At 32.0% G+C, this 18,994-nt stretch overlaps 4 protein-coding genes across 7 annotated transcripts; 2 read left to right on the top strand and 2 right to left on the bottom strand.

Annotated features, from left to right (window-relative positions):
- Positions 1-443: 443 nt before the first annotated feature.
- On the bottom strand, positions 444-2,466 carry LOC137572777 (PITH domain-containing protein GA19395). The gene is made up of 5 exons (XM_068284603.1): positions 2,189-2,466; positions 2,015-2,136; positions 1,847-1,951; positions 1,664-1,749; positions 444-625 (listed from the first exon to the last, which is right to left on the bottom strand). Exons 1-5 carry the CDS (start codon positions 2,387-2,389, stop codon positions 501-503), a joined length of 639 nt encoding a protein of 212 aa, XP_068140704.1. The 5' UTR covers positions 2,390-2,466; the 3' UTR covers positions 444-500.
- A 1,388-nt stretch (positions 2,467-3,854) lies between these two features.
- LOC137573049 (transmembrane inner ear expressed protein) lies at positions 3,855-4,841 on the top strand. 2 transcript variants are annotated; one of them, XM_068284892.1, is made up of 3 exons: positions 3,855-3,997; positions 4,056-4,208; positions 4,753-4,841. In XM_068284892.1, exons 1-3 carry the CDS (start codon positions 3,895-3,897, stop codon positions 4,839-4,841), a joined length of 345 nt encoding a protein of 114 aa, XP_068140993.1. In that variant the 5' UTR covers positions 3,855-3,894. The 2 variants fall into 2 exon arrangements, with proteins under 2 accessions (XP_068140993.1, XP_068140994.1); XM_068284893.1 differs by lacking the exon at positions 4,753-4,841 and adding an exon at positions 4,488-4,628 and having other exon boundaries at positions 3,857-3,997.
- An 804-nt stretch (positions 4,842-5,645) lies between these two features.
- On the bottom strand, positions 5,646-12,456 carry Arpc2 (Actin-related protein 2/3 complex, subunit 2). The gene is made up of 8 exons (XM_068284382.1): positions 12,293-12,456; positions 10,561-10,654; positions 10,372-10,471; positions 10,123-10,309; positions 9,837-10,057; positions 6,315-6,406; positions 6,139-6,248; positions 5,646-6,067 (listed from the first exon to the last, which is right to left on the bottom strand). Exons 1-8 carry the CDS (start codon positions 12,364-12,366, stop codon positions 6,040-6,042), a joined length of 906 nt encoding a protein of 301 aa, XP_068140483.1. The 5' UTR covers positions 12,367-12,456; the 3' UTR covers positions 5,646-6,039.
- Positions 12,457-13,165: 709 nt separating this feature from the next.
- LOC137572799 (uncharacterized) lies at positions 13,166-15,152 on the top strand. Of its 3 annotated transcripts, XM_068284635.1 has the most exons (4): positions 13,166-13,189; positions 13,278-13,351; positions 13,495-13,923; positions 14,000-15,152. In XM_068284635.1, the coding sequence occupies exons 2-4, from the start codon at positions 13,297-13,299 to the stop codon at positions 14,737-14,739; spliced, it is 1,224 nt and encodes a 407-aa protein (XP_068140736.1). In that variant the 5' UTR covers positions 13,166-13,189; positions 13,278-13,296; the 3' UTR covers positions 14,740-15,152. The 3 variants fall into 3 exon arrangements, with proteins under 3 accessions (XP_068140736.1, XP_068140735.1, XP_068140734.1); XM_068284634.1 differs by having other exon boundaries at positions 13,172-13,351; positions 14,003-15,152; XM_068284633.1 differs by having other exon boundaries at positions 13,172-13,351.
- Positions 15,153-18,994: the final 3,842 nt, after the last annotated feature.

Genomic DNA, 18,994 nt, shown 5'->3' with positions numbered 1-18,994 from the left:
TACATATTTTTCTTTTAATGATTCTTTTTTGTCTCTCTCATCTATATATACATATATATATATATATATGACTAACTTTAGATATCGGCAGAGCAAACACTAAGCATACTTTAAAAACAACAACAACAAAAATGTCAAACTACAATATGAAATAAATAAAGAATAAAATGATGAAAAAAAAAAACCAAAATGTTTAGTGCAATAATTAACAAATTTGTAAAGTAAATATGAAAAATTCATGGTAACAATGGTAAATGGAAAAGCGTTGACAGATACCAAACTCCCTCATAACACACACACACCCGACACACACACATATAATACACATGTGTTTTGATATCTCATCTTATAAGCAAAAATGAAATCAATAAGACACAAAAATAAAGTTTAAAACAAAATACATAAACATTAATACATTTGAATATGAAAAGGAACAAAATTAATTACAAAGTAAATGAGTTTATTTCATTAAATTTAAAAAAAAGAAGTTTAACAACGATTCATTGTATTGCTCTGCCCACACCATCGAAGGCTTTATCCTTGTGATCAGCTGCATTGGCTCGGGCTTCATAGTTGCATATAGTTACACCATGATAATGCGCTTCAGAGAATTCGCCACGTAATCCTAAAAAAAACACAAAAAGAAAAAGATTGAAATTGTTATAGACTTTGTGTATAATAACATTAGTGCAAAATATTAGCCAGATTAGCCATGGCCTGTAGCCATGTATGTATATTTAGGGTTCATAAAGCAAATTAAAAAACTTCTTTTCAACTTAAACGAAAACAGGATTAGAAACAAAACCAAAAATTTTTCTATACGATTCTTTGGGAAACTGACAAAAAAATTTGGTTCTTGAGATTAAATTTAAGAGACATGAATATTATAATTAAAGGCAACTTAAAAATAGAGACATGAATTTTTCAAATATTCCAAAAATTAACTTAGAGTTTCAAGAAATTAAGGTTTATTGGAATACTTTATTGCTCATTGGTATTGATAATCAGCAGGATTCAAGCATGGTCCCAATTAAAAATTCCACCTAGGAGCATTAAAATGGTAAATATTTAGCAAAGTTTCAGATCCGTAAACTTATAAGTTTTTGAGAGTATTCAAAATTTTTGCTTATCGTTCGAAACTATACTTTGGTAAATAAAAATCCTAAGATATATTTGATCTGTCACTGTACTGGTTTATATCCATACAATCTACGATCCTGAATTTTAATTCAAACACTTATTCTTAAGTAAATTACACTAAAGACAGTCTTGGGTGTCTCATAACATTGTTAGAATCTAGAAAGAAGGTTCAAAATTTTAGATTTCTCACTTTAAATTATGACTTATATCAATATTACTTCCCTATTAATTTATTTGTGTTTTGCTTAAAACAATATCTCTTAGACTTTCCTAGACATGTATAATTTCATTTAAGTTACGTTTCCAAGTAGATTATTAAGATTTAAACCATTCTCAATGTCTTTTAATATGGATTAGTTTGATTTTTTCAATTGAAAATATCTTGAATTGAAAAAGAAAAGGAAAGAATATAAAGGCTTCGTCTGTCTTAAAACTGTCCATACAATTTTTTCAGATTTTCTATTATCTTCTTTCCGTCGCCTAATATTATATACTTAGGTTCAATGTTAATTGTTTGTCTTACCTATATAGAATATGCGTGTTTTATCATCACCAAAATTGCTAGGAAAATACAAAGACAAATGATGCACCGACGAGAAGGTCACAACTCTATAAAAAAGAATTATTAAATCGAATTTGCAAAAAAAAAAAAAAAAAAAAACACAATATCTCAAGATACAATATAAATATTATATGTAATTCCTACTTGGGTGAATATTCAATTTGTCCGTTTATGTCCCGGGTTAATTCAAATTCTTGATCAGGTTTTACTTTGGCATCATCAAAAGTCATTTTGGGTCTGTTTTTAAAACTTGAGAAGTGCAAAAAGATAGTTAGAAGGGTACAATGTTTTTGTGTTAATTTTCAAACTTACAGTTTAACTTTATTGGGATGAGTATCATCATTAGCTCCACAAATGATAATGCCCTTGAGTTTAATGTTACCGGTGAATGGAATATTGAAAAGTAACTCTTCATCGGCATCACTTTCGACATACTATAATGAAATAAATTTTAGTCTAGACACTTTGAACTAATATCACATTTACCTTGGTCATATCCAAACGGTTTTCATAAGGCTTAAATACGGTTTTACCCGAATTCTCAATTTCTTCGTTCAGGCATTCCATATTATCTTTATCAATTTTGGTGTATAGGCTATATTCAATGCCCATTTCCAAGGCATGATCCACATCCGAGGCTTCATGGCCACATCCTTGGCCATGTGAGTGTGAATGTCCGTGTGGCATGACGAGTTTAATTTTTTACTTAAATATGTTTATTGTGTTTTTGTTTGTCACCGGCACAGTGTTGCTTTGCTTGAGACAGTGTTGTTCATTTTAGACTTTTTGCGGCTAAAATATATATTTTGGCGTGAAAGAAATCGTGGAAATTCATCAACTTTTTCTTATAAGTAAACACAATAATGACAATCAATATGTGTTATTTATTAAATTGTTATCAATATAGTTCTCATTATAACGAATGGGTAAATAACAGATTTCGAGGCATTTAGCTTTTTTATTTCATTGCACTGTTAACATAGTCAGTTAAGCTTTGTTAATAACAATCGATAGGCTACAAAGAATAATCGAAGTTTGAAAATTTAATATAAGCTTTAAAATTCATTTTCCATTAGACCAATTCGCCAACAATTTGTCTAATTATATTGCAATCACACATAATTCATAAACGCCTTAGCATTAGACACGCCAAGCTCATTAGGAGGCGTCACCATAGCCGCGTACTCCCCTCTGTGCACAACAAAGCAGACACCACCAAGTGAAAGTCCTTTCTATAAGGACAGAAGAGTGTGGGTGTGTCAGGTAGGTGGGCTAACTAACTAAACCATATGCAAAAATTACTTTGCAGGACCGTACCAAACTGGGAGCACAAGATACCGCACCCTAATTTTTTGAGTTTGTTGTCATTTGGCCATCCTACTATGAACACAAAATAAACGACTTGCTATACTAGTAAAATATCAAATATTACATTACACGTATATTTTCAGCTTACATTTGTTTAGCAAGAAAAGATGACAAAAGGAAAGGTAATATTGGTAATGAAAACTATGCGAGAGACTTTGCCATTGTGCGAATAAAAGATATAGAAAAATATTGTTCATCTAAAGTTGGGAAATTTATGTCAAAGATAAAAAATAATATTTTTGCAGAATTAAAGTCGTAACAAAGTTTCATCATCAAAAAATCTACCAAATATTATGAAAAATTTCTTGAAATATTTTGAAAGAAACCAAAAAATTATTTAAAAGAAATTTTAACCATTTACTAAATTATACACATAAAACAATCTAGAAAACAACCAAAAACTAAAGATAATAATAAGCTAGTTCAAATTAGTCAAATATTTCACGTTCAATTCGTAATAAAAATTGTTTTAAAGTTTTGTTGACTCAAAGTCAAGATTTTTAAGAACCTCAAGAACTTTAAAAATTTCGAAAACAGATAGAAAGTATCAATTTTTTAAAAGTTATGTAAAAAAAGACCTTTCGAAGAGTATTTTGGCGTCCTTAATGCGTCTGTTCGTTCAAGTTTTTACATAAATTCTTTTGTTTGTTATTTTACAAGTTGATGCGGTCCACTACTCCTCCATCCACTCCCTCACATTTATACAGGGTGTGTGGTATTTTCTTTGCTTAGCTCTAAGCATGTTGGTTTCAGTCGAAGTTCGACCATCAAGCAGACAGGACGCTTTTCGTTTGGCTTCAAGGAATTTCATTTGAAAAATCATAATGGTTAACGATACGGAATTCTTTTGGCTGGAACGGATAGCAGTTGGTAGTTTTCGTTATTGGCATATTATAGCCTCAATTCTAGGCATTTGTTTGGGAATAAGTAAGCAATTGACAGGAAATTTAAAAAAAATATAGAAAAATTATACGATTTATTGCAGTGATTATGGTCTGTTGCTGTATTAGATTTCGGATACCTCGAACTAAACAGGAAATCGAAGCGGACTATCAACGTAAACAGATTACTAAGAAGTTTCGAGAGAAATTACAACTGATTAAAAATTCCGAAATGGATGACATGGATTTGCAGAAAGGTTAGTTAATGAAAAAAATACCACAAAAAAGTGTCCCACTCATAGATATATGTATATATGGACTATGGCAAGCCAAGCCCTTTTATTTTATCTCCTCCTCCTGTTGCTGTTGCTCCCTTTCTACACACGCATATGTATTATACAAAATGATAAACGATTCCTTTTTGACCACAAACCACATGGGTGGAGTCAGAGGGTTGGGATTGTAGCCTTTCTATACTCTTTCATTCACTCACTTCTTTCTTCTATCTACAAATATTGTATATATATATCACACAGCACTTACTTATATCAAATCGGATGCATATGATAATTCTGATCCCTAAAGGACCAATTTGCCAATCATCAACTACTTTGTATATATCAAATAAATCTACAAAAATATAATTCCAATCTTCATCCAAACACAAATCAAACAAAAAAAAAACTGTAAGTAGCACTTCTGTTAAGTAGTTATAAAATCACCAAATTATATTAGATAAATTGATATATGTACATTCATCCATTGTATAACAGTTTTTTAATCTCTGTCATTTTATTGCAGTCTGTGCCCGCATTCAGAGTGATTATATAAATTTGAAATCGAGTGTCGAGAGTGTGAATGGAAAACAGAATGTTAAATTTAAAATTTAAAACAGATAATTACTACAAACTGTTATATGGCTTCACTTCTATTTCTAAGACTAACTGTTATATGAAACTGTTATATAGTATCCCATAAATATTGCCTTATAGAAATTGATATTAGATATTAAAAAGTCACTGCATTCATAAGCATACTTAAGAAAAGTATTATAACTGTTATACCAGAAATATTTGAGTCACCCTTATAACAAAATTTTAGTATTTAATTAATTTTGTATATGACGACGCTTGGAAAATATGTTTGTTTTACGTACAACAAATTCAATAGAAACTTAAAATTGATACTTTCATTCAAGGATTAATCCACTAAATTATCTGTGCAATACTAACCATACTTACTTATGACCACATTAGATATATTTTTCAACCAAAATGTACGGATATATACTTTATATAGAAGGACGACCATGATATAGGTGACACACATCTGTATAACATTGGAAATCATATTCTCTGTTTCCATTTTCAAATGGAAGAAGAAAAAAAACAAAGAAGTCATAAACATATTGCCATGTAATTTTTGTTGTTTTCTTTTTATTAAATTTTTGTTTTGAATTATTTTCGGTTGTCGATAGTATCAAAGGTTTATTTGTTCTTTTAATGGTATTATTTTTAATATAAATTTTATAAATTGTTTCGCTTGTTTTTTCTTTATATATTTTTTTTTTTAATGCGTTCTCTACACATATAGGCTGACGTTCTTTTTTTTGGGATATTTTTTTCCTTTAGTACATTTATTGTAATTCTTATAATGAGGGCAGCATTTTTTTTTTTTTTTTTTAACAAGATGTATTTTGTATTCTGTTCAATATGACATTTATTTTCTAAAAAAAGTTTTAGTTTTGGGTTAAAAAATGTTGTTGTTGTTGTTTTTACGTTCAATGTTGTGTTGGTGTTGTTGTAGTTTCTGGTAACAAATTTAGTGACTCGACAATGCACAAAACACACATGCAAATAATTTAATTGTTGCCATTCACTTGTTTAACTATTAATTCTTTGTTCATTTCGTATGATTTAGCTGAGCTTACATTTTTAGACTTAACGTTTCATTTTCAATAATTTGTTTTGGAATACTTTGTTATGTTTCTTTTTGCCAAAAATTCTGTTTTTCAGTTTACACAAATTTCAATATTTTTATATCTTTTATATATAAAAACAACTAAACTTACTGAACGATAACATTCTATCATTCTTTGCGTATAAATGTTCTCCCCCTGCAATAAACAATCCAAAATTTAACTTTTAGAATATGTTATTTAATCAAAATAATTATTTAAACACTTACGTTATAGTTTTCTTCTCCGTATTTTTGGGTTCGGGCCTTGCACGATTTAGCACCTTAAGAAAATCTGAGGTTTTTGCACGCATACGCGAATGAATATAGGCCTTTGAACACTGTTTAAAAACGTAAAGAATAATATTACAATTCGAAATAATCTTGGATATACAATAGATAAATACCTTGATGTGGTAATGCAAATAATCACGGAACATTTGTATTAAATTGATGGTATTATCCCTGGTTTCTTTATTGGTATGTCGTGGGAAGAGCACTGTAATATATATAAAGGTATGGTGCAAAAGTTAGTTAAGTTACAAAATAGTTTAAAAGAGCGATCCCTATAAGAAATTTTAAAAATAAATCACACAGTACACAAACATAAGTCATCTGTTTTAATATGAAGGATTAAACAGGATGCCGTTCGGATCTTAACTTAATTTCGGAGCATTTGAGACACAAATTGTAAGAATGGAAACTAAATATGCCACTTTGGCTCCGTATAACAGTCGCTCAAAGGGTTTGTTAAAACATTTTAAGGGGTTGTACACAAACATAAGTCATCTGTTTTAATATGAAGGATTAAACAGGATGCCGTTCGGATCTTAACTTAATTTCGGAGCATTTGAGACACAAATTGTAAGAATGGAAACTAAATATGCCACTTTGGCTCCGTATAACAGTCGCTAAAGGGTTTGTTAAAAGATTCGAGGGGATTGTACACAAACATAAGTCATCTGTTTTAATATGAAGGATTAAACAGGATGCCGTTCGGATCTTAACTTAATTTCGGAGCATTTGAGACACAAATTGTAAGAATGGAAACTAAATATGCAACTTTGGCTCCGTATAACAGTCGCTAAAGGGTTTGTTAAAACATTTGAGGGGATTGTACACAAACATAAGTCATCTGTTTTAATATGAAGGATTAAACAGGATGCCGTTCGGATCTCAAGTTCATTTCGGAGCATTTGAGACACAAATTGTAAGAATGGAAACTAAATATGCCACTTTGGCTCCATATAACAGTCGCTAAAGGGTTTGTTGAAACATTTGAAGGGGTTGTACACAAACATAAGTCATCTGTTTTAATATGAAGGATTAAATAGGATGCCGTTCGGATCTTAACTTAATTTCGGAGCATTTGAGACACAAATTGTAAGAATGGAAACTAAATATGCCACTTTGGCTCCGTATAACAGTCGCTAAAGGGTTTGTTAAAACATTTTAAGGGGATTGTACACAAACATAAGTCATCTGTTTTAATATGAAGGATTAAACAGGATGCCGTTCGGATCTTAACTTAATTTCGGAGCATTTGAGACACAAATTGTAAGAATGGAAACTAAATATGCCACTTTGGCTCCGTATAACAGTCGCTAAAGGGTTTGTTAAATCATTTTAAGGGGATTGTACACAAACATAAGTCATCTGTTTTAATATGAAGGATTAAACAGGATGCCGTTCGGATCTTAACTTAATTTCGGAGCATTTGAGACACAAATTGTAAGAATGGAAACTAAATATGCCACTTTGGCTCCGTATAACAGTCGCTAAAGGGTTTGTTAAAAGATTTGAGGGGGTTGTACACAAACATAAGTCATCTGTTTTAATATGAAGGATTAAACAGGATGCCGTTCGGATCTTAACTTAATTTCGGAGCATTTGAGACACAAATTGTAAGAATGGAAACTAAATATGCCACTTTGGCTCCGTATAACAGTCGCTAAAGGGTTTGTTAAAACATTTGAAGGGGTTGTACACAAACATAAGTCATCTGTTTTAATATGAAGGATTAAACAGGATGCCGTTCGGATCTCAAGTTCATTTCGGAGCATTTGAGACACAAATTGTAAGAATAAAAAAAATTATTAAAGTTTTTTAAATTTTTTTTGGGGTTTTTTAAAAAAAAAATTTTTTTTTTTTAATAAGAGGGTTTAAAAAGGGGGGTTTGGGGTCTTAACTTAATTTCGGAGCATTTGAGACACAAATTGTAAGAATGGAAACTAAATATGCCACTTTGGCTCCGTATAACAGTCGCTAAAGGGTTTGTTAAATCATTTTAGGGGATTGTACACAAACATAAGTCATCTGTTTTAATATGAAGGATTAAACAGGATGCCGTTCGGATCTCAAGTTCATTTCGGAGCATTTGAGACACAAATTGTAAGAATGGAAACTAAATATGCCACTTTGGCTCCATATAACAGTCGCTAAAGGGTTTGTTAAAACATTTGAAGGGGTTGTACACAAACATAAGTCATCTGTTTTAATATGAAGGATTAAACAGGATGCCGTTCGGATCTTAACTTAATTTCGGAGCATTTGAGACACAAATTGTAAGAATGGAAACTAAATATGCCACTTTGGCTCCATATAACAGTCGCTAAAGGGTTTGTTAAAACATTTGAAGGGGTTGTACACAAACATAAGTCATCTGTTTTAATATGAAGGATTAAACAGGATGCCGTTCGGATCTTAACTTAATTTCGGAGCATTTGAGACACAAATTGTAAGAATGGAAACTAAATATGCCACTTTGGCTCCGTATAACAGTCGCTAAAGGGTTTGTTAAAACATTTAAGGGGTTGTACACAAACATAAGTCATCTGTTTTAATATGAAGGATTAAACAGGATGCCGTTCGGATCTTAACTTAATTTCGGAGCATTTGAGACACAAATTGTAAGAATGGAAACTAAATATGCCACTTTGGCTCCGTATAACAGTCGCTAAAGGGTTTGTTAAAACATTTTAGGGGATTGTACACAAACATAAGTCATCTGTTTTAATATGAAGGATTAAACAGGATGCCGTTCGGATCTTAATTTAATTTCGGAGCATTTGAGACACAAATTGTAAGAATGGAAACTAAATATGCCACTTTGGCTCCATATAACAGTCGCTAAAGGGTTTGTTAAAACATTTGAAGGGGTTGTACACAAACATAAGTCATCTGTTTTAATATGAAGGATTAAACAGGATGCCGTTCGGATCTTAACTTAATTTCGGAGCATTTGAGACACAAATTGTAAGAATGGAAACTAAATATGCCACTTTGGCTCCATATAACAGTCGCTAAAGGGTTTGTTAAAACATTTGAAGGGGTTGTACACAAACATAAGTCATCTGTTTTAATATGAAGGATTAAACAGGATGCCGTTCGGATCTTAACTTAATTTCGGAGCATTTGAGACACAAATTGTAAGAATGGAAACTAAATATGCCACTTTGGCTCCGTATAACAGTCGCTAAAGGGTTTGTTAAAACATTTTAGGGGATTGTACACAAACATAAGTCATCTGTTTTAATATGAAGGATTAAACAGGATGCCGTTCGGATCTCAAGTTCATTTCGGAGCATTTGAGACACAAATTGTAAGAATGGAAACTAAATATGTATGCCACTTTGGCTCCGTATAACAGTCGCTTAAGGGTTTGTTAAAATATTTAAGGGGATTGTACACAAACATAAGTCATCTGTTTTAATATGAAGGATTAAACAGGATGCCGTTCGAATGTCAAGTTCATTTCGGAGCATTTGAGACACAAATTGAAAGGAAATGGAAACTAAATATGCCACTTTGGCTCCGTATAACAGTCGCTTAAGGGTTTGTTCAAAGATTCGAGGGGATTGTACACAAACACTAGTTTGTTTTTTTTTTAATGTAAAGAACGGAAACTTTGGATCCATTGTTCAACTTACCAAAAGTTACATAACCAATATTATCGCCCACTCTGGCATCCGTATTAGCCAATTCCAGCGGCGGTTCGCGATGCGAGAAGAGCACTTGTGGCGCTGTATGCGAGGCACGGCGTCCCTCTCTCAATTCCTGCATAAATACTTTGCCAATGATCACATCATCTTCGTCTCGAAAAATAGTACTAAAGACAACAGTGACACGATCGGGCTTGGCCTCGACATAACTAATATCAAAGAGATTTCTTTTGTTAGGACAATTGCATACATTTCTGTAAATTTATTTACTAACAGTGTTTCATCGTTGCGATAATTGATAACGGCTCTTTTCTGACCCTCTTCACCTTGCTCTTGGAAGTCGAAATATTTCTCAAATACTGAGGCAAAACAATTACGTTTTAATAAACCAATCTTTTTAACAATTTGCTCATAATCAGATGGTATATCTTCCAGATTGATAAGTACAGAAACATTATATCCTGGAATGCAACAAATAAAAATGATAAATATGTATGTTAACTAAAGCTTAACCAAAAGATACCTTCTTCTGTGTCTGTTAACAGACTTCCGTATTCACGTTTAAGCAGTTCATCGGCACCATGCTCTTGCAATTGCTTATAGAACTTTAATGATATGCTGATCTATAATAAAAAATACCAAAAATTAAAACACAAGTTTATATTATTTTCAGCTCATTTTTATTTATATTCTTATCGAGCAAAAAGCTTACCCGAACTTTCGTTTTATCGCCGTTCACATTAGAAATGTGATAAAGAACACCATCAAAGTCTGCTATTCGTATATCTATCGATTCTGTTTTAAGCCTAGAAAGGTAAAATCAAATTTGGTCATTTCATATATATATCATTATATGTATGTATATGTATCTATATGATGTATCTTTATAAGTATTATAGAAAATAGGGCAGTACTTTGTTTGTTTGCATAGCTAAGCAAACAAATACATCTATCTTATCGTTATAAATACATATATAAATGTAAACAGTAGGTAGCAGAAAAGAGTTTTATTATGATCTGGTTTGCGGGCTCGTATTTGTATTTTAAATGACGATTTCTTGATAGCAAAGCAAAAAATATATTCTGTACACAAACATAAGTCATCTGTTTTAATATGAAAGATTAAACAGGATGCCGTTCGGATCTTAATTTAATTTCGGAGCATTTGAGACACAAATTGTAAGAATGGAAACTAAATATGCCACTTTGGCTCCGTATAACAGTCGCTAAAAGGTTTGTTAAAATATTTGAGGGGTTGTAAAAATTCAAGGATTGTACACAAACATAAGTCATCTGTTTTAATATGAAGGATTAAACAGGATGCCGTTCGGATCTTAACTTAATTTCGGAGCATTTGAGACACAAATTGTAAGAATGGAAACTAAATATGCCACTTTGGCTCCGTATAACAGTCGCTAAAGGTTTTGTTAAAACATTCGAAGGGGATTGTACACAAACATAAGTCATCTGTTTTAATATGAAGGATTAAACAGGATGCCGTTCGGATCTTAACTTAATTTCGGAGCATTTGAGACACAAATTGTAAGAATGGAAACTAAATATGCCACTTTGGCTCCGTATAACAGTCGCTAAAGGGTTTGTTAAAACATTTGAGGGGATTGTACACAAACATAAGTCATCTGTTTTAATATGAAGGATTAAACAGGATGCCGTTCGGATCTTAACTTAATTTCGGAGCATTTGAGACACAAATGGTAAGAATGGAAACTAAATATGCCACTTTGGCTTCCGTATAACAGTCGCTAAAGGGTTTGTTAAAAGATTCGAGGGGATTGTACACAAACATAAGTCATCTGTTTTAATATGAAGGATTAAACAGGATGCCGTTCGGATCTCAAGTTTATTTCGGAGCATTTGAGACACAAATTGTAAGAATGGAAACTAAATATGCCACTTTGGCTCCGTATAACAGTTAGTTAAGTGCTTTTTAGGACTCTTCAAGTATTGTTATTAGAGAATAAGGATGTTGCCGTTCGGGTAACGAACTTATTTCAAAGTAAATGCTACTGTTACACAGTTTTTTATGTTTCGTAGAACAGTTTTGGTCCATTCAAGATAGGATAACTGTTTAGTTCAGTTAATTTTTAAAAGTACAGTAATTGTGCACAATGTCCAATGCTGACCTCCAACCTTTTCTTACATGGGAGTCGCCGCCAAGCATGATGATGAGTCAGTTCCCAAATGGATTATGCACAAAACGATGCGATAAAATGAATTAACAAATACGTTGCGGGTGGTGGAAAACGTGCGGGCGGGGGAAAACTATGAGTGTACAAAATAAAATTCATTTTTTAGAGGGAGCTGATAAACCGAACGGTTGTGTGGAAAAAAATTGCTGATAACACGAGGTTCATCGAATACCAAAAGGAATTAGAGATAAAAAGAAACCAAAAAAAATAAGGTCACATTTAATTATTACTTACCCGGCCTGAGCATTGCGATATTTAAGCAAGAGGGTCTCCTCGATGATGCGATTATTGATTTCGAGCAAGATCATTGTGAATATTTGATTTTTATAAAATTTTCGCTTATTGATGACAAATTTATTTGCTCTTTCTTTGATTTTTTATGACGTTGCCTTCTTTAGCGTTCTCCAAAAACTCGGGTACTGTTTTTCTTCTTTAAGTGGAGAGGTGTGAGAGAGAGAGAGAGATAAAGAGAGGCGATAGCAGCAAATAAGCAAAGAGTGGGTCGGAGGGAGCGGGGGCGACTGCAGCGTTTTTAATGAATCAACAACAGCAACAACACAAATGGGCGCAACTGTGTTTTTCTTCTTTTTTGCTGCTGCTGTTGGCTAATGTCGGCTTTTTTGGTCACAAATTCCCATACACATACACACACGCGGACACACAGACAAATTGGTTTTTCCTTTAATAGGCCAATCGTAGAAGTATAATAACATTAACTAACGTTCTTTACCGAATGCTAGTATCGATTGCAGTTGCATTTATAATTTTAAATGCTTGTAAACATTTTAAATTTCACTTTTGGATACAAATCAGTTTAACCAGTAGTGCTGCAATTGTAGCTATAAAATTATCGGTGTACCGTCGATAGTAATAATTGTTTAGAGGCTATCGATAAGTTCTAGCTAGTTTTTTTTTATTTATTTATTTTAAAACGAAGGTTTATGTTTTTAGAATAACTAATTGCTTGAATTCCTATACCAACTGTTTAATTTTTTATATTAATTAAGAAACAAAATTTCTGACTGATATCTTGTGACTCCTCACTTCACTGTGACTAATAGTCGAGTTCTAGTCTTCCTTATGTGTTTTTCTCATCTCTAAAAACACATTTGACCATCTCTAATTAAGAGTGTAAATAATATTTTTTAGTTTTTGCAATGGATGATTTACAATTAATTAAATTAATTGAAACCTTCTCTATACTTTATGACAAGGATAGTGCAAGAACTGCTAAAAATATGGTACTTAAAGATGAAGCGTGGAAGAAAATATCACAGAAACTAAAAGCGTCAGGTAAATGCCAATTTGCGGTTGTTCCCAGTTTTGATTTCGCCATATTACCTTGACCTGAGTCAACTCGGATTAAACTCGGATTAAAAATCACCTAAAAAATACATAACAAATAATTTAAGAGAAAATGTTGGGTATATTTTCAGAACGCGCCTGTATAACACGCTGGAAAAGCCTACGAGATCGTTTTGGCAAAGAATTTCGGCGCCTTCAAGAGAATCCCGAAGAACCGACAAATTGGGATATATTTCCACATCTGTTATTCCTTAAGGATCACTATAAGCATGGTTTGAATAAAAATGAAAATCTTGATAAACTAATATACCAACCAAAGGAAAAACGTAGAAGATTAAGTACAAAACCAATTGAAAAGAAATCAAAACCAGAAGAACTTCATGCAGATAAGGATGATGGTTCAGAAGATGATTTACAAGAGGATCTGTTAAACCAACAACTAATTGAATTGGTGAAAATGCATCCAGTGTTATATGATAGACATCAGATACGTGTATCAAAAAATTTATCAGCCAAAAATGAGGCCTGGCATGAAATATCCGAGAGCTTAAATGTATCAGGTGAGTACACAATAAAAAAAAAATAATATATTTAATTAACTATTATCTAAATATTTCATTCTCTATTTATGTTTAGAAGAACTTTGCTATAATCGCTGGAAAAAGCTGAGAGATCGTTTTGCCAGAGAATACAGAAATCAACAAATTAACCAAAATGTGCCCATAACCTGGAGACATTTCAATGATTTACTCTTCTTAGATCGGCATTTTCGTAAAGGTGTTCCATTGGTTTTAGAAAATATCAAGAAACGCGGTCGACCTCCCAAAGTCAAAAATTTGGAAACGACTCAAACAAGTAATGAATATAATTATAGTACAGATAATGATATATTGCTTCATGAAGAGAATGACGAGGAGTTTGAAGATGGGGATGTGGAGGAAATTGAGGTACTTTCCGCTTCAGATTTGATACTTAATCAAAGTGAGGTTTCTGTTGTGACAACAACTACAATGGATATACCCTGTACAACGAGTATATATAATTCAATTATTGCCGAGCCCCAGCGCGAAGAAAGTGAAATAAGTTGCTCTTCCAGTCAAATTCTAACAACTGTAATAGCCAATATGGAAACAGTTTTACAACAAACCAAAGAGATGCAGAATCAATTAGAATTAGAGCAACAACAAAATCAACAACAACAAATACCAACGTGTGCCAATAGTTTTTTATCAAAATCAAAATTACTACTCGACGGACTGAGTCCAACAGAAAAACGCAGTGCCGAGCGAAAAATTGTGCAATTTCTTTGCGAATGTCAAATGAAAACATTGGATGGTGAGGAAATTGAAGATTTGAGACATTGTCAATTTAGTTAGTAAGAATTTAAGATGAAAAATTTACCAATACAAGGTGTAAATGTTCTTAAGGTTTATTCTATTATTGTTAAAATACAAAATGTTTCTTGAATTCCAAATAAGTAAAAAAAAAAAACATCATACATTTAAAATTATTATAACGGCCGGTTAACGTTTTTATGGCCAAAACAATTGTTTATCTAAATTGATCCTAGGAAAAGTTTTTATAAGAGAAAATCAAGTGTGGGTTTGTTTTACAACGCCTACTTTAGTATTTTTTTCTATTTTCTGCTCCTCTATCTGTCTTTCGCTCGTTTTATTCATTTATTGCAATTAATAACAATCACATACACTCACACACACTCACACATATGTCTGTATAAAGTTAAATAATTATAAACAAGTAAATGGGTTATGCATCTAACAATTAGAAATATTTATACTTTTGTATTTTTGGGTATAATGAAAAAAGAAGACATCTTAATCAAAGCAATAATCTGTTTTTAATTTTAATTCGAATGGTTATATTCAATGTAGTGTAATGTAACTTTAGCTGGATTGGAATTTATAAAATTTGACTTTTATTAAATCAGTGGATCTTTTTATTCATTTCGAATTAGTACAACATTTTTGCTGTTGCTTATTTACTTTCTGTTTTTCTTACAAATGCTTTTTAAAAATCTTAATCAAAGTTTTCGAAATGCAGTTCAAAGATACTTATATGAAATAATTTGTAAGGGTATTCAAAATTTGTTATGTGCAATGTTTGGTCTGGCCCTCTGGTCTATTTCATTTGCTCTCATTGCAGCTGCTGGGCCAGACTGGCTGCTCCTTTGCGTGTGTCTGTTTCTCTGTCTGTGTGTGTTGTGTGTACGTCAAAGATCGAAATCGGGCAAACAAAAAGAAAGGGGAAGAATAATTTGGAAAAAACTACAAAACCAAAAACAAAACACATCGAGAATTATTAAAATAATAAACGCTAAGAAAAGCAACCGCTGAAAGCGCTTTTTAAGTGTCTGCAAATGGGTTTCCTTGTTGTTCTTGTGGTTCTCGTATTGTTGTTGCGGCATAAACTAATTTTGTATAAATAAACGAAACGAACAACAAAAATGAATTGAAACGTTTGAAGTTTGTAGGATTTTTTCTCTGTTTTCTTTTTGTTGTTTTTTCTTTTTCTCTCAATATTTTATTTTGTATCACGAGGATTTTAACGTTTAAGCGTGCGCCATGTTGTTGTGACACCTGATTGAATGAATGTTCATGTGTGTGGGTGTGAGTGGGTGAATGTGAGACGGGCTAATGTTGTTTTTACTGTCATTTCACCGTTACAACTGTAGAGCCATTTGGATAAATACACACGTTTAAGAAGTAAAATTAAGCTAACTTGTAGCTGATTTTGAATAATAATAATTATATTATTTTTTGTAGAATGTTATAAATTATCCTCTTTATAATAATTAATCTGTTCTTAAGGAAAGTCTACTTTACTAGACATCATTCTTCATTTAGTTAATCCATAATTCTATCAAATCAAGAAATCATTTTAAAATTTTATTGTATTTTTCTATGGTTCAACTAAAATTGTACGAATATTTGTGTATTCCAGGCTTTCATTTTCATATTTAAGAGTTCCTTTTTAATGAACTTACTAAAATTAGTTTAAGAGCCATAACTGAAAATAATTTAATAAGCCTTATACCAATTAAAAAATAAGAGTGAATGAATTTACCACATAAATTTTTACATTCCACAACTTAAGATATATAAAAAATCCCATTTGAAGCATCAAATATAAAGAAAATCTTTTGAAAGAACTGTAATACAATTAGCCGGCTTAGCTATAGGATCAGCAGAAGCTATCGGACACACCCTTTTTGGGTGCTATCAAAACAAATTCATTGTTTATTTATAAAGAAAATAAAATTCTAAGAGATCATTTTTAAAAAATTCACAAAAACTCGTTATTTTTGGGGTAATTTGTAATTTTGACAAATTTTAACCCATTTTCGGAAAGAATATCTCATTTTAATGGTTATAAATTTATAATTCAATTTATTAGACTATAAATGCCAATGAATAAAAAAGTATTGCAATTATCCATTAATTTCATGAAGCTCTAATTAAGTCAATTTTTGAAATACTTAAAAAAATCTATAAATTTTTCAATATGGATTAAAAGCACTATAACATAAATTTTTTGATTTTTAAATATATTATTATTATTTTATCATTAAAGCATAACAATAACTATAAAGTGTGTTTAGTGTTTACCTTTACAAGTTTAAAAACAAAGCCTAGTAAAGTAGACTTACCCTTAGAACAGATGAGTTCAACAAGGAAAAAATTAAATTTATTATAAATAGGTTAATGTGCTTTAAAAACAAGGAATCTGATGAAATGACCATAATGCCAATAAGTAGGTATGTACAGTACTAAACGAAGCATATGCAAAAAGTTTTACTTAGTATTATTTATTATTTTCGTATTTGCCTCAGTGTAGATTGTTGTGTTGCCTTTTGGTTTGACAGTTATTCAAATGGCATTCCATTTATTATTTTGACTATGAAACATTTTGCAACAGAAAATGTAAATGTTACACTTTTATTTTTAAGAGCACATGACCTTTGACCTGAGCTATCTGTGCGCCACCCTGCGTTCTGCTTGTATCTATCAGCAGCCAAGCTACTTAGGAGATGAATCATTTTACATATATACTCGAATGCTCGGTATTCCTGCCACATCGTTTGAGGTCGTCGCTCAGTTGGTTTCATCAATCAAACGTTTTCAATGGGCGGCCTAGTCTGGCCATGGCAACAATTTTGCAGTTGTCGTTTCTCTTTTTATTTTTATTTTTTGCAGTTCTCATTTTTTGTTTTCTTTGTTAGTTTTTTTTTTTTTTGTATAATTGCCAATTGCCACGGATTTACTCAATTGCAGACGACGAAAATAATATTCCACATACGCCGTGTGTGCCAAATTAATTGTAATACATTTTCCCATCGCCATAGTTGCCGACGTCTTCGTAGTCGTCGTCCACAAACAAGTGTGAGTGTTTGTGAGGAAAATGTTTATATGTATGTACATATATAGACTTACAAGTATGTGTGTGTATATGTATGTGTTAAGGTATAAAATTTGTGAAACAATAAATCTAAATGAAACATTTTGCCGGCTTTCTCCTCGTTCTCGAGTTGTCTGATTTTCTGATATGTGTAAAACAAATGTCTATGATTTTGTTTGCCAAAGAGAGCGAGGGAAAACGAGGGGCCTAGTTAGGAAATGGAATATAAAATGAGGTAAGAGATTTGAATTTTCTTATGGAATTTCTTAATTGAAAGCTGGTTAAAAAAAAAAAACCCTAAAAGGATGAAGTTAAAGATTAATTAAGTTCGCATGAAATGCGTGGCCATTATTTACTGGTGTAAGCGTAAATATTTCTACAAGAATAAAAGCGCTTCTCAATATTAATACCCTTGCCCAGAATTCATCTATTGGTCTTTATATAAACTGGTCTCTTAGTTAGAACCATTCAACAAAACTTTGCGTTTAAGCTTCATGTTAATATATGCAGCACCTTTTAAGCAAATCTAGACGATCATACTACTTAAGCAAATAGAAAAGGTTTTCTATATAACATAAGAGAGGATAATAAAAGCAGTGAATAGTTAGACATAAGAAATCTTCCTAGAACCTCCATAAGATAGTTAAGAATTGGTCGATTTCTTTTTTTAAGCTAAAATTTGTAATGAAGCAGGTTTCGTTAGTTGCGCCAAATTGAGCCACTGTGAAACTAAAAGACCTTTTGCTGCCCCTTGTCGAAAAATAACGTATACGTAACATATATATATTTATCGCATACACTAGGTTTTAGTTTAGGGCAGGGCGCAAAAACCCTCTTAAACAAAGTGAACCTTGGCCAAAAGCTTTGGCTCTGCACTGCAGCAACATTTCCTTTTTATTTCTATTTTCTTTTTGGGGTTTTTAGTTGATGGCTAGTTTGTTGTTGTTGTTTTTTTTTTTGTGTTTGTCACAAAATGTTTTGCATGGCCCAAAAAATTGAAAGAGAGAGAGAGAGAAGAAGAGCAAAAAACTGTTGCAAACAATTTGCAATAAAATTGAATGCACAAGCAAAACTCAATCATGTTGGTCCTTGCACTAGACGCACAACAACAGGAGCAACGGGGTGGAGCCACTTAGTGGCCAAACCCCTTACTACCTATGACCGCACCTCGCTGCCCCTTTCATTGGGCAAGTGCACACTGCACGTGCAACCTTT

This window comes from Drosophila tropicalis, unplaced genomic scaffold (assembly GCF_018151085.1).
Source record: "Drosophila tropicalis isolate 14030-0801.00 unplaced genomic scaffold, ASM1815108v1 contig_393, whole genome shotgun sequence".
Taxonomy (NCBI): Eukaryota; Metazoa; Arthropoda; class Insecta; order Diptera; family Drosophilidae; genus Drosophila; species Drosophila tropicalis.
This window is presented reverse-complemented; position numbering and strand designations above follow the sequence as displayed.

What these genes read in the sequence shown, in the direction of transcription:
- LOC137573049 (XM_068284892.1), top strand. Translation starts at nt 3,895, where the DNA reads ATGGTTAACGATACGGAATTCTTTTGGCTGGAACGGATAGCAGTTGGT. An exon ending in AGGCATTTGTTTGGGAATAA is followed by an intron (nt 3,998 to 4,055) that starts GTAAGCAATTGA and finishes GATTTATTGCAG; the next exon opens with TGATTATGGTCTGTTGCTGT. An exon ending in TGACATGGATTTGCAGAAAG is followed by an intron (nt 4,209 to 4,752) that starts GTTAGTTAATGA and finishes ATTTTATTGCAG; the next exon opens with TCTGTGCCCGCATTCAGAGT.
- LOC137572777 (XM_068284603.1), bottom strand. Translation starts at nt 2,389, where the DNA reads ATGCCACACGGACATTCACACTCACATGGCCAAGGATGTGGCCATGAA. An exon ending in CATCCCAATAAAGTTAAACT is followed by an intron (nt 1,952 to 2,014) that starts GTAAGTTTGAAA and finishes GCACTTCTCAAG; the next exon opens with TTTTAAAAACAGACCCAAAA. An exon ending in AACACGCATATTCTATATAG is followed by an intron (nt 626 to 1,663) that starts GTAAGACAAACA and finishes TGTTTTTTTTAG; the next exon opens with GATTACGTGGCGAATTCTCT.
- LOC137572799 (XM_068284633.1), top strand. Translation starts at nt 13,216, where the DNA reads ATGGATGATTTACAATTAATTAAATTAATTGAAACCTTCTCTATACTT. An exon ending in ACAGAAACTAAAAGCGTCAG is followed by an intron (nt 13,352 to 13,494) that starts GTAAATGCCAAT and finishes GTATATTTTCAG; the next exon opens with AACGCGCCTGTATAACACGC. An exon ending in CGAGAGCTTAAATGTATCAG is followed by an intron (nt 13,924 to 13,999) that starts GTGAGTACACAA and finishes ATTTATGTTTAG; the next exon opens with AAGAACTTTGCTATAATCGC.
- Arpc2 (XM_068284382.1), bottom strand. Translation starts at nt 12,366, where the DNA reads ATGATCTTGCTCGAAATCAATAATCGCATCATCGAGGAGACCCTCTTG. An exon ending in TATTGGTTATGTAACTTTTG is followed by an intron (nt 6,407 to 9,836) that starts GTAAGTTGAACA and finishes TATATATTACAG; the next exon opens with TGCTCTTCCCACGACATACC. An exon ending in ATTTGCATTACCACATCAAG is followed by an intron (nt 6,249 to 6,314) that starts GTATTTATCTAT and finishes GTTTTTAAACAG; the next exon opens with TGTTCAAAGGCCTATATTCA.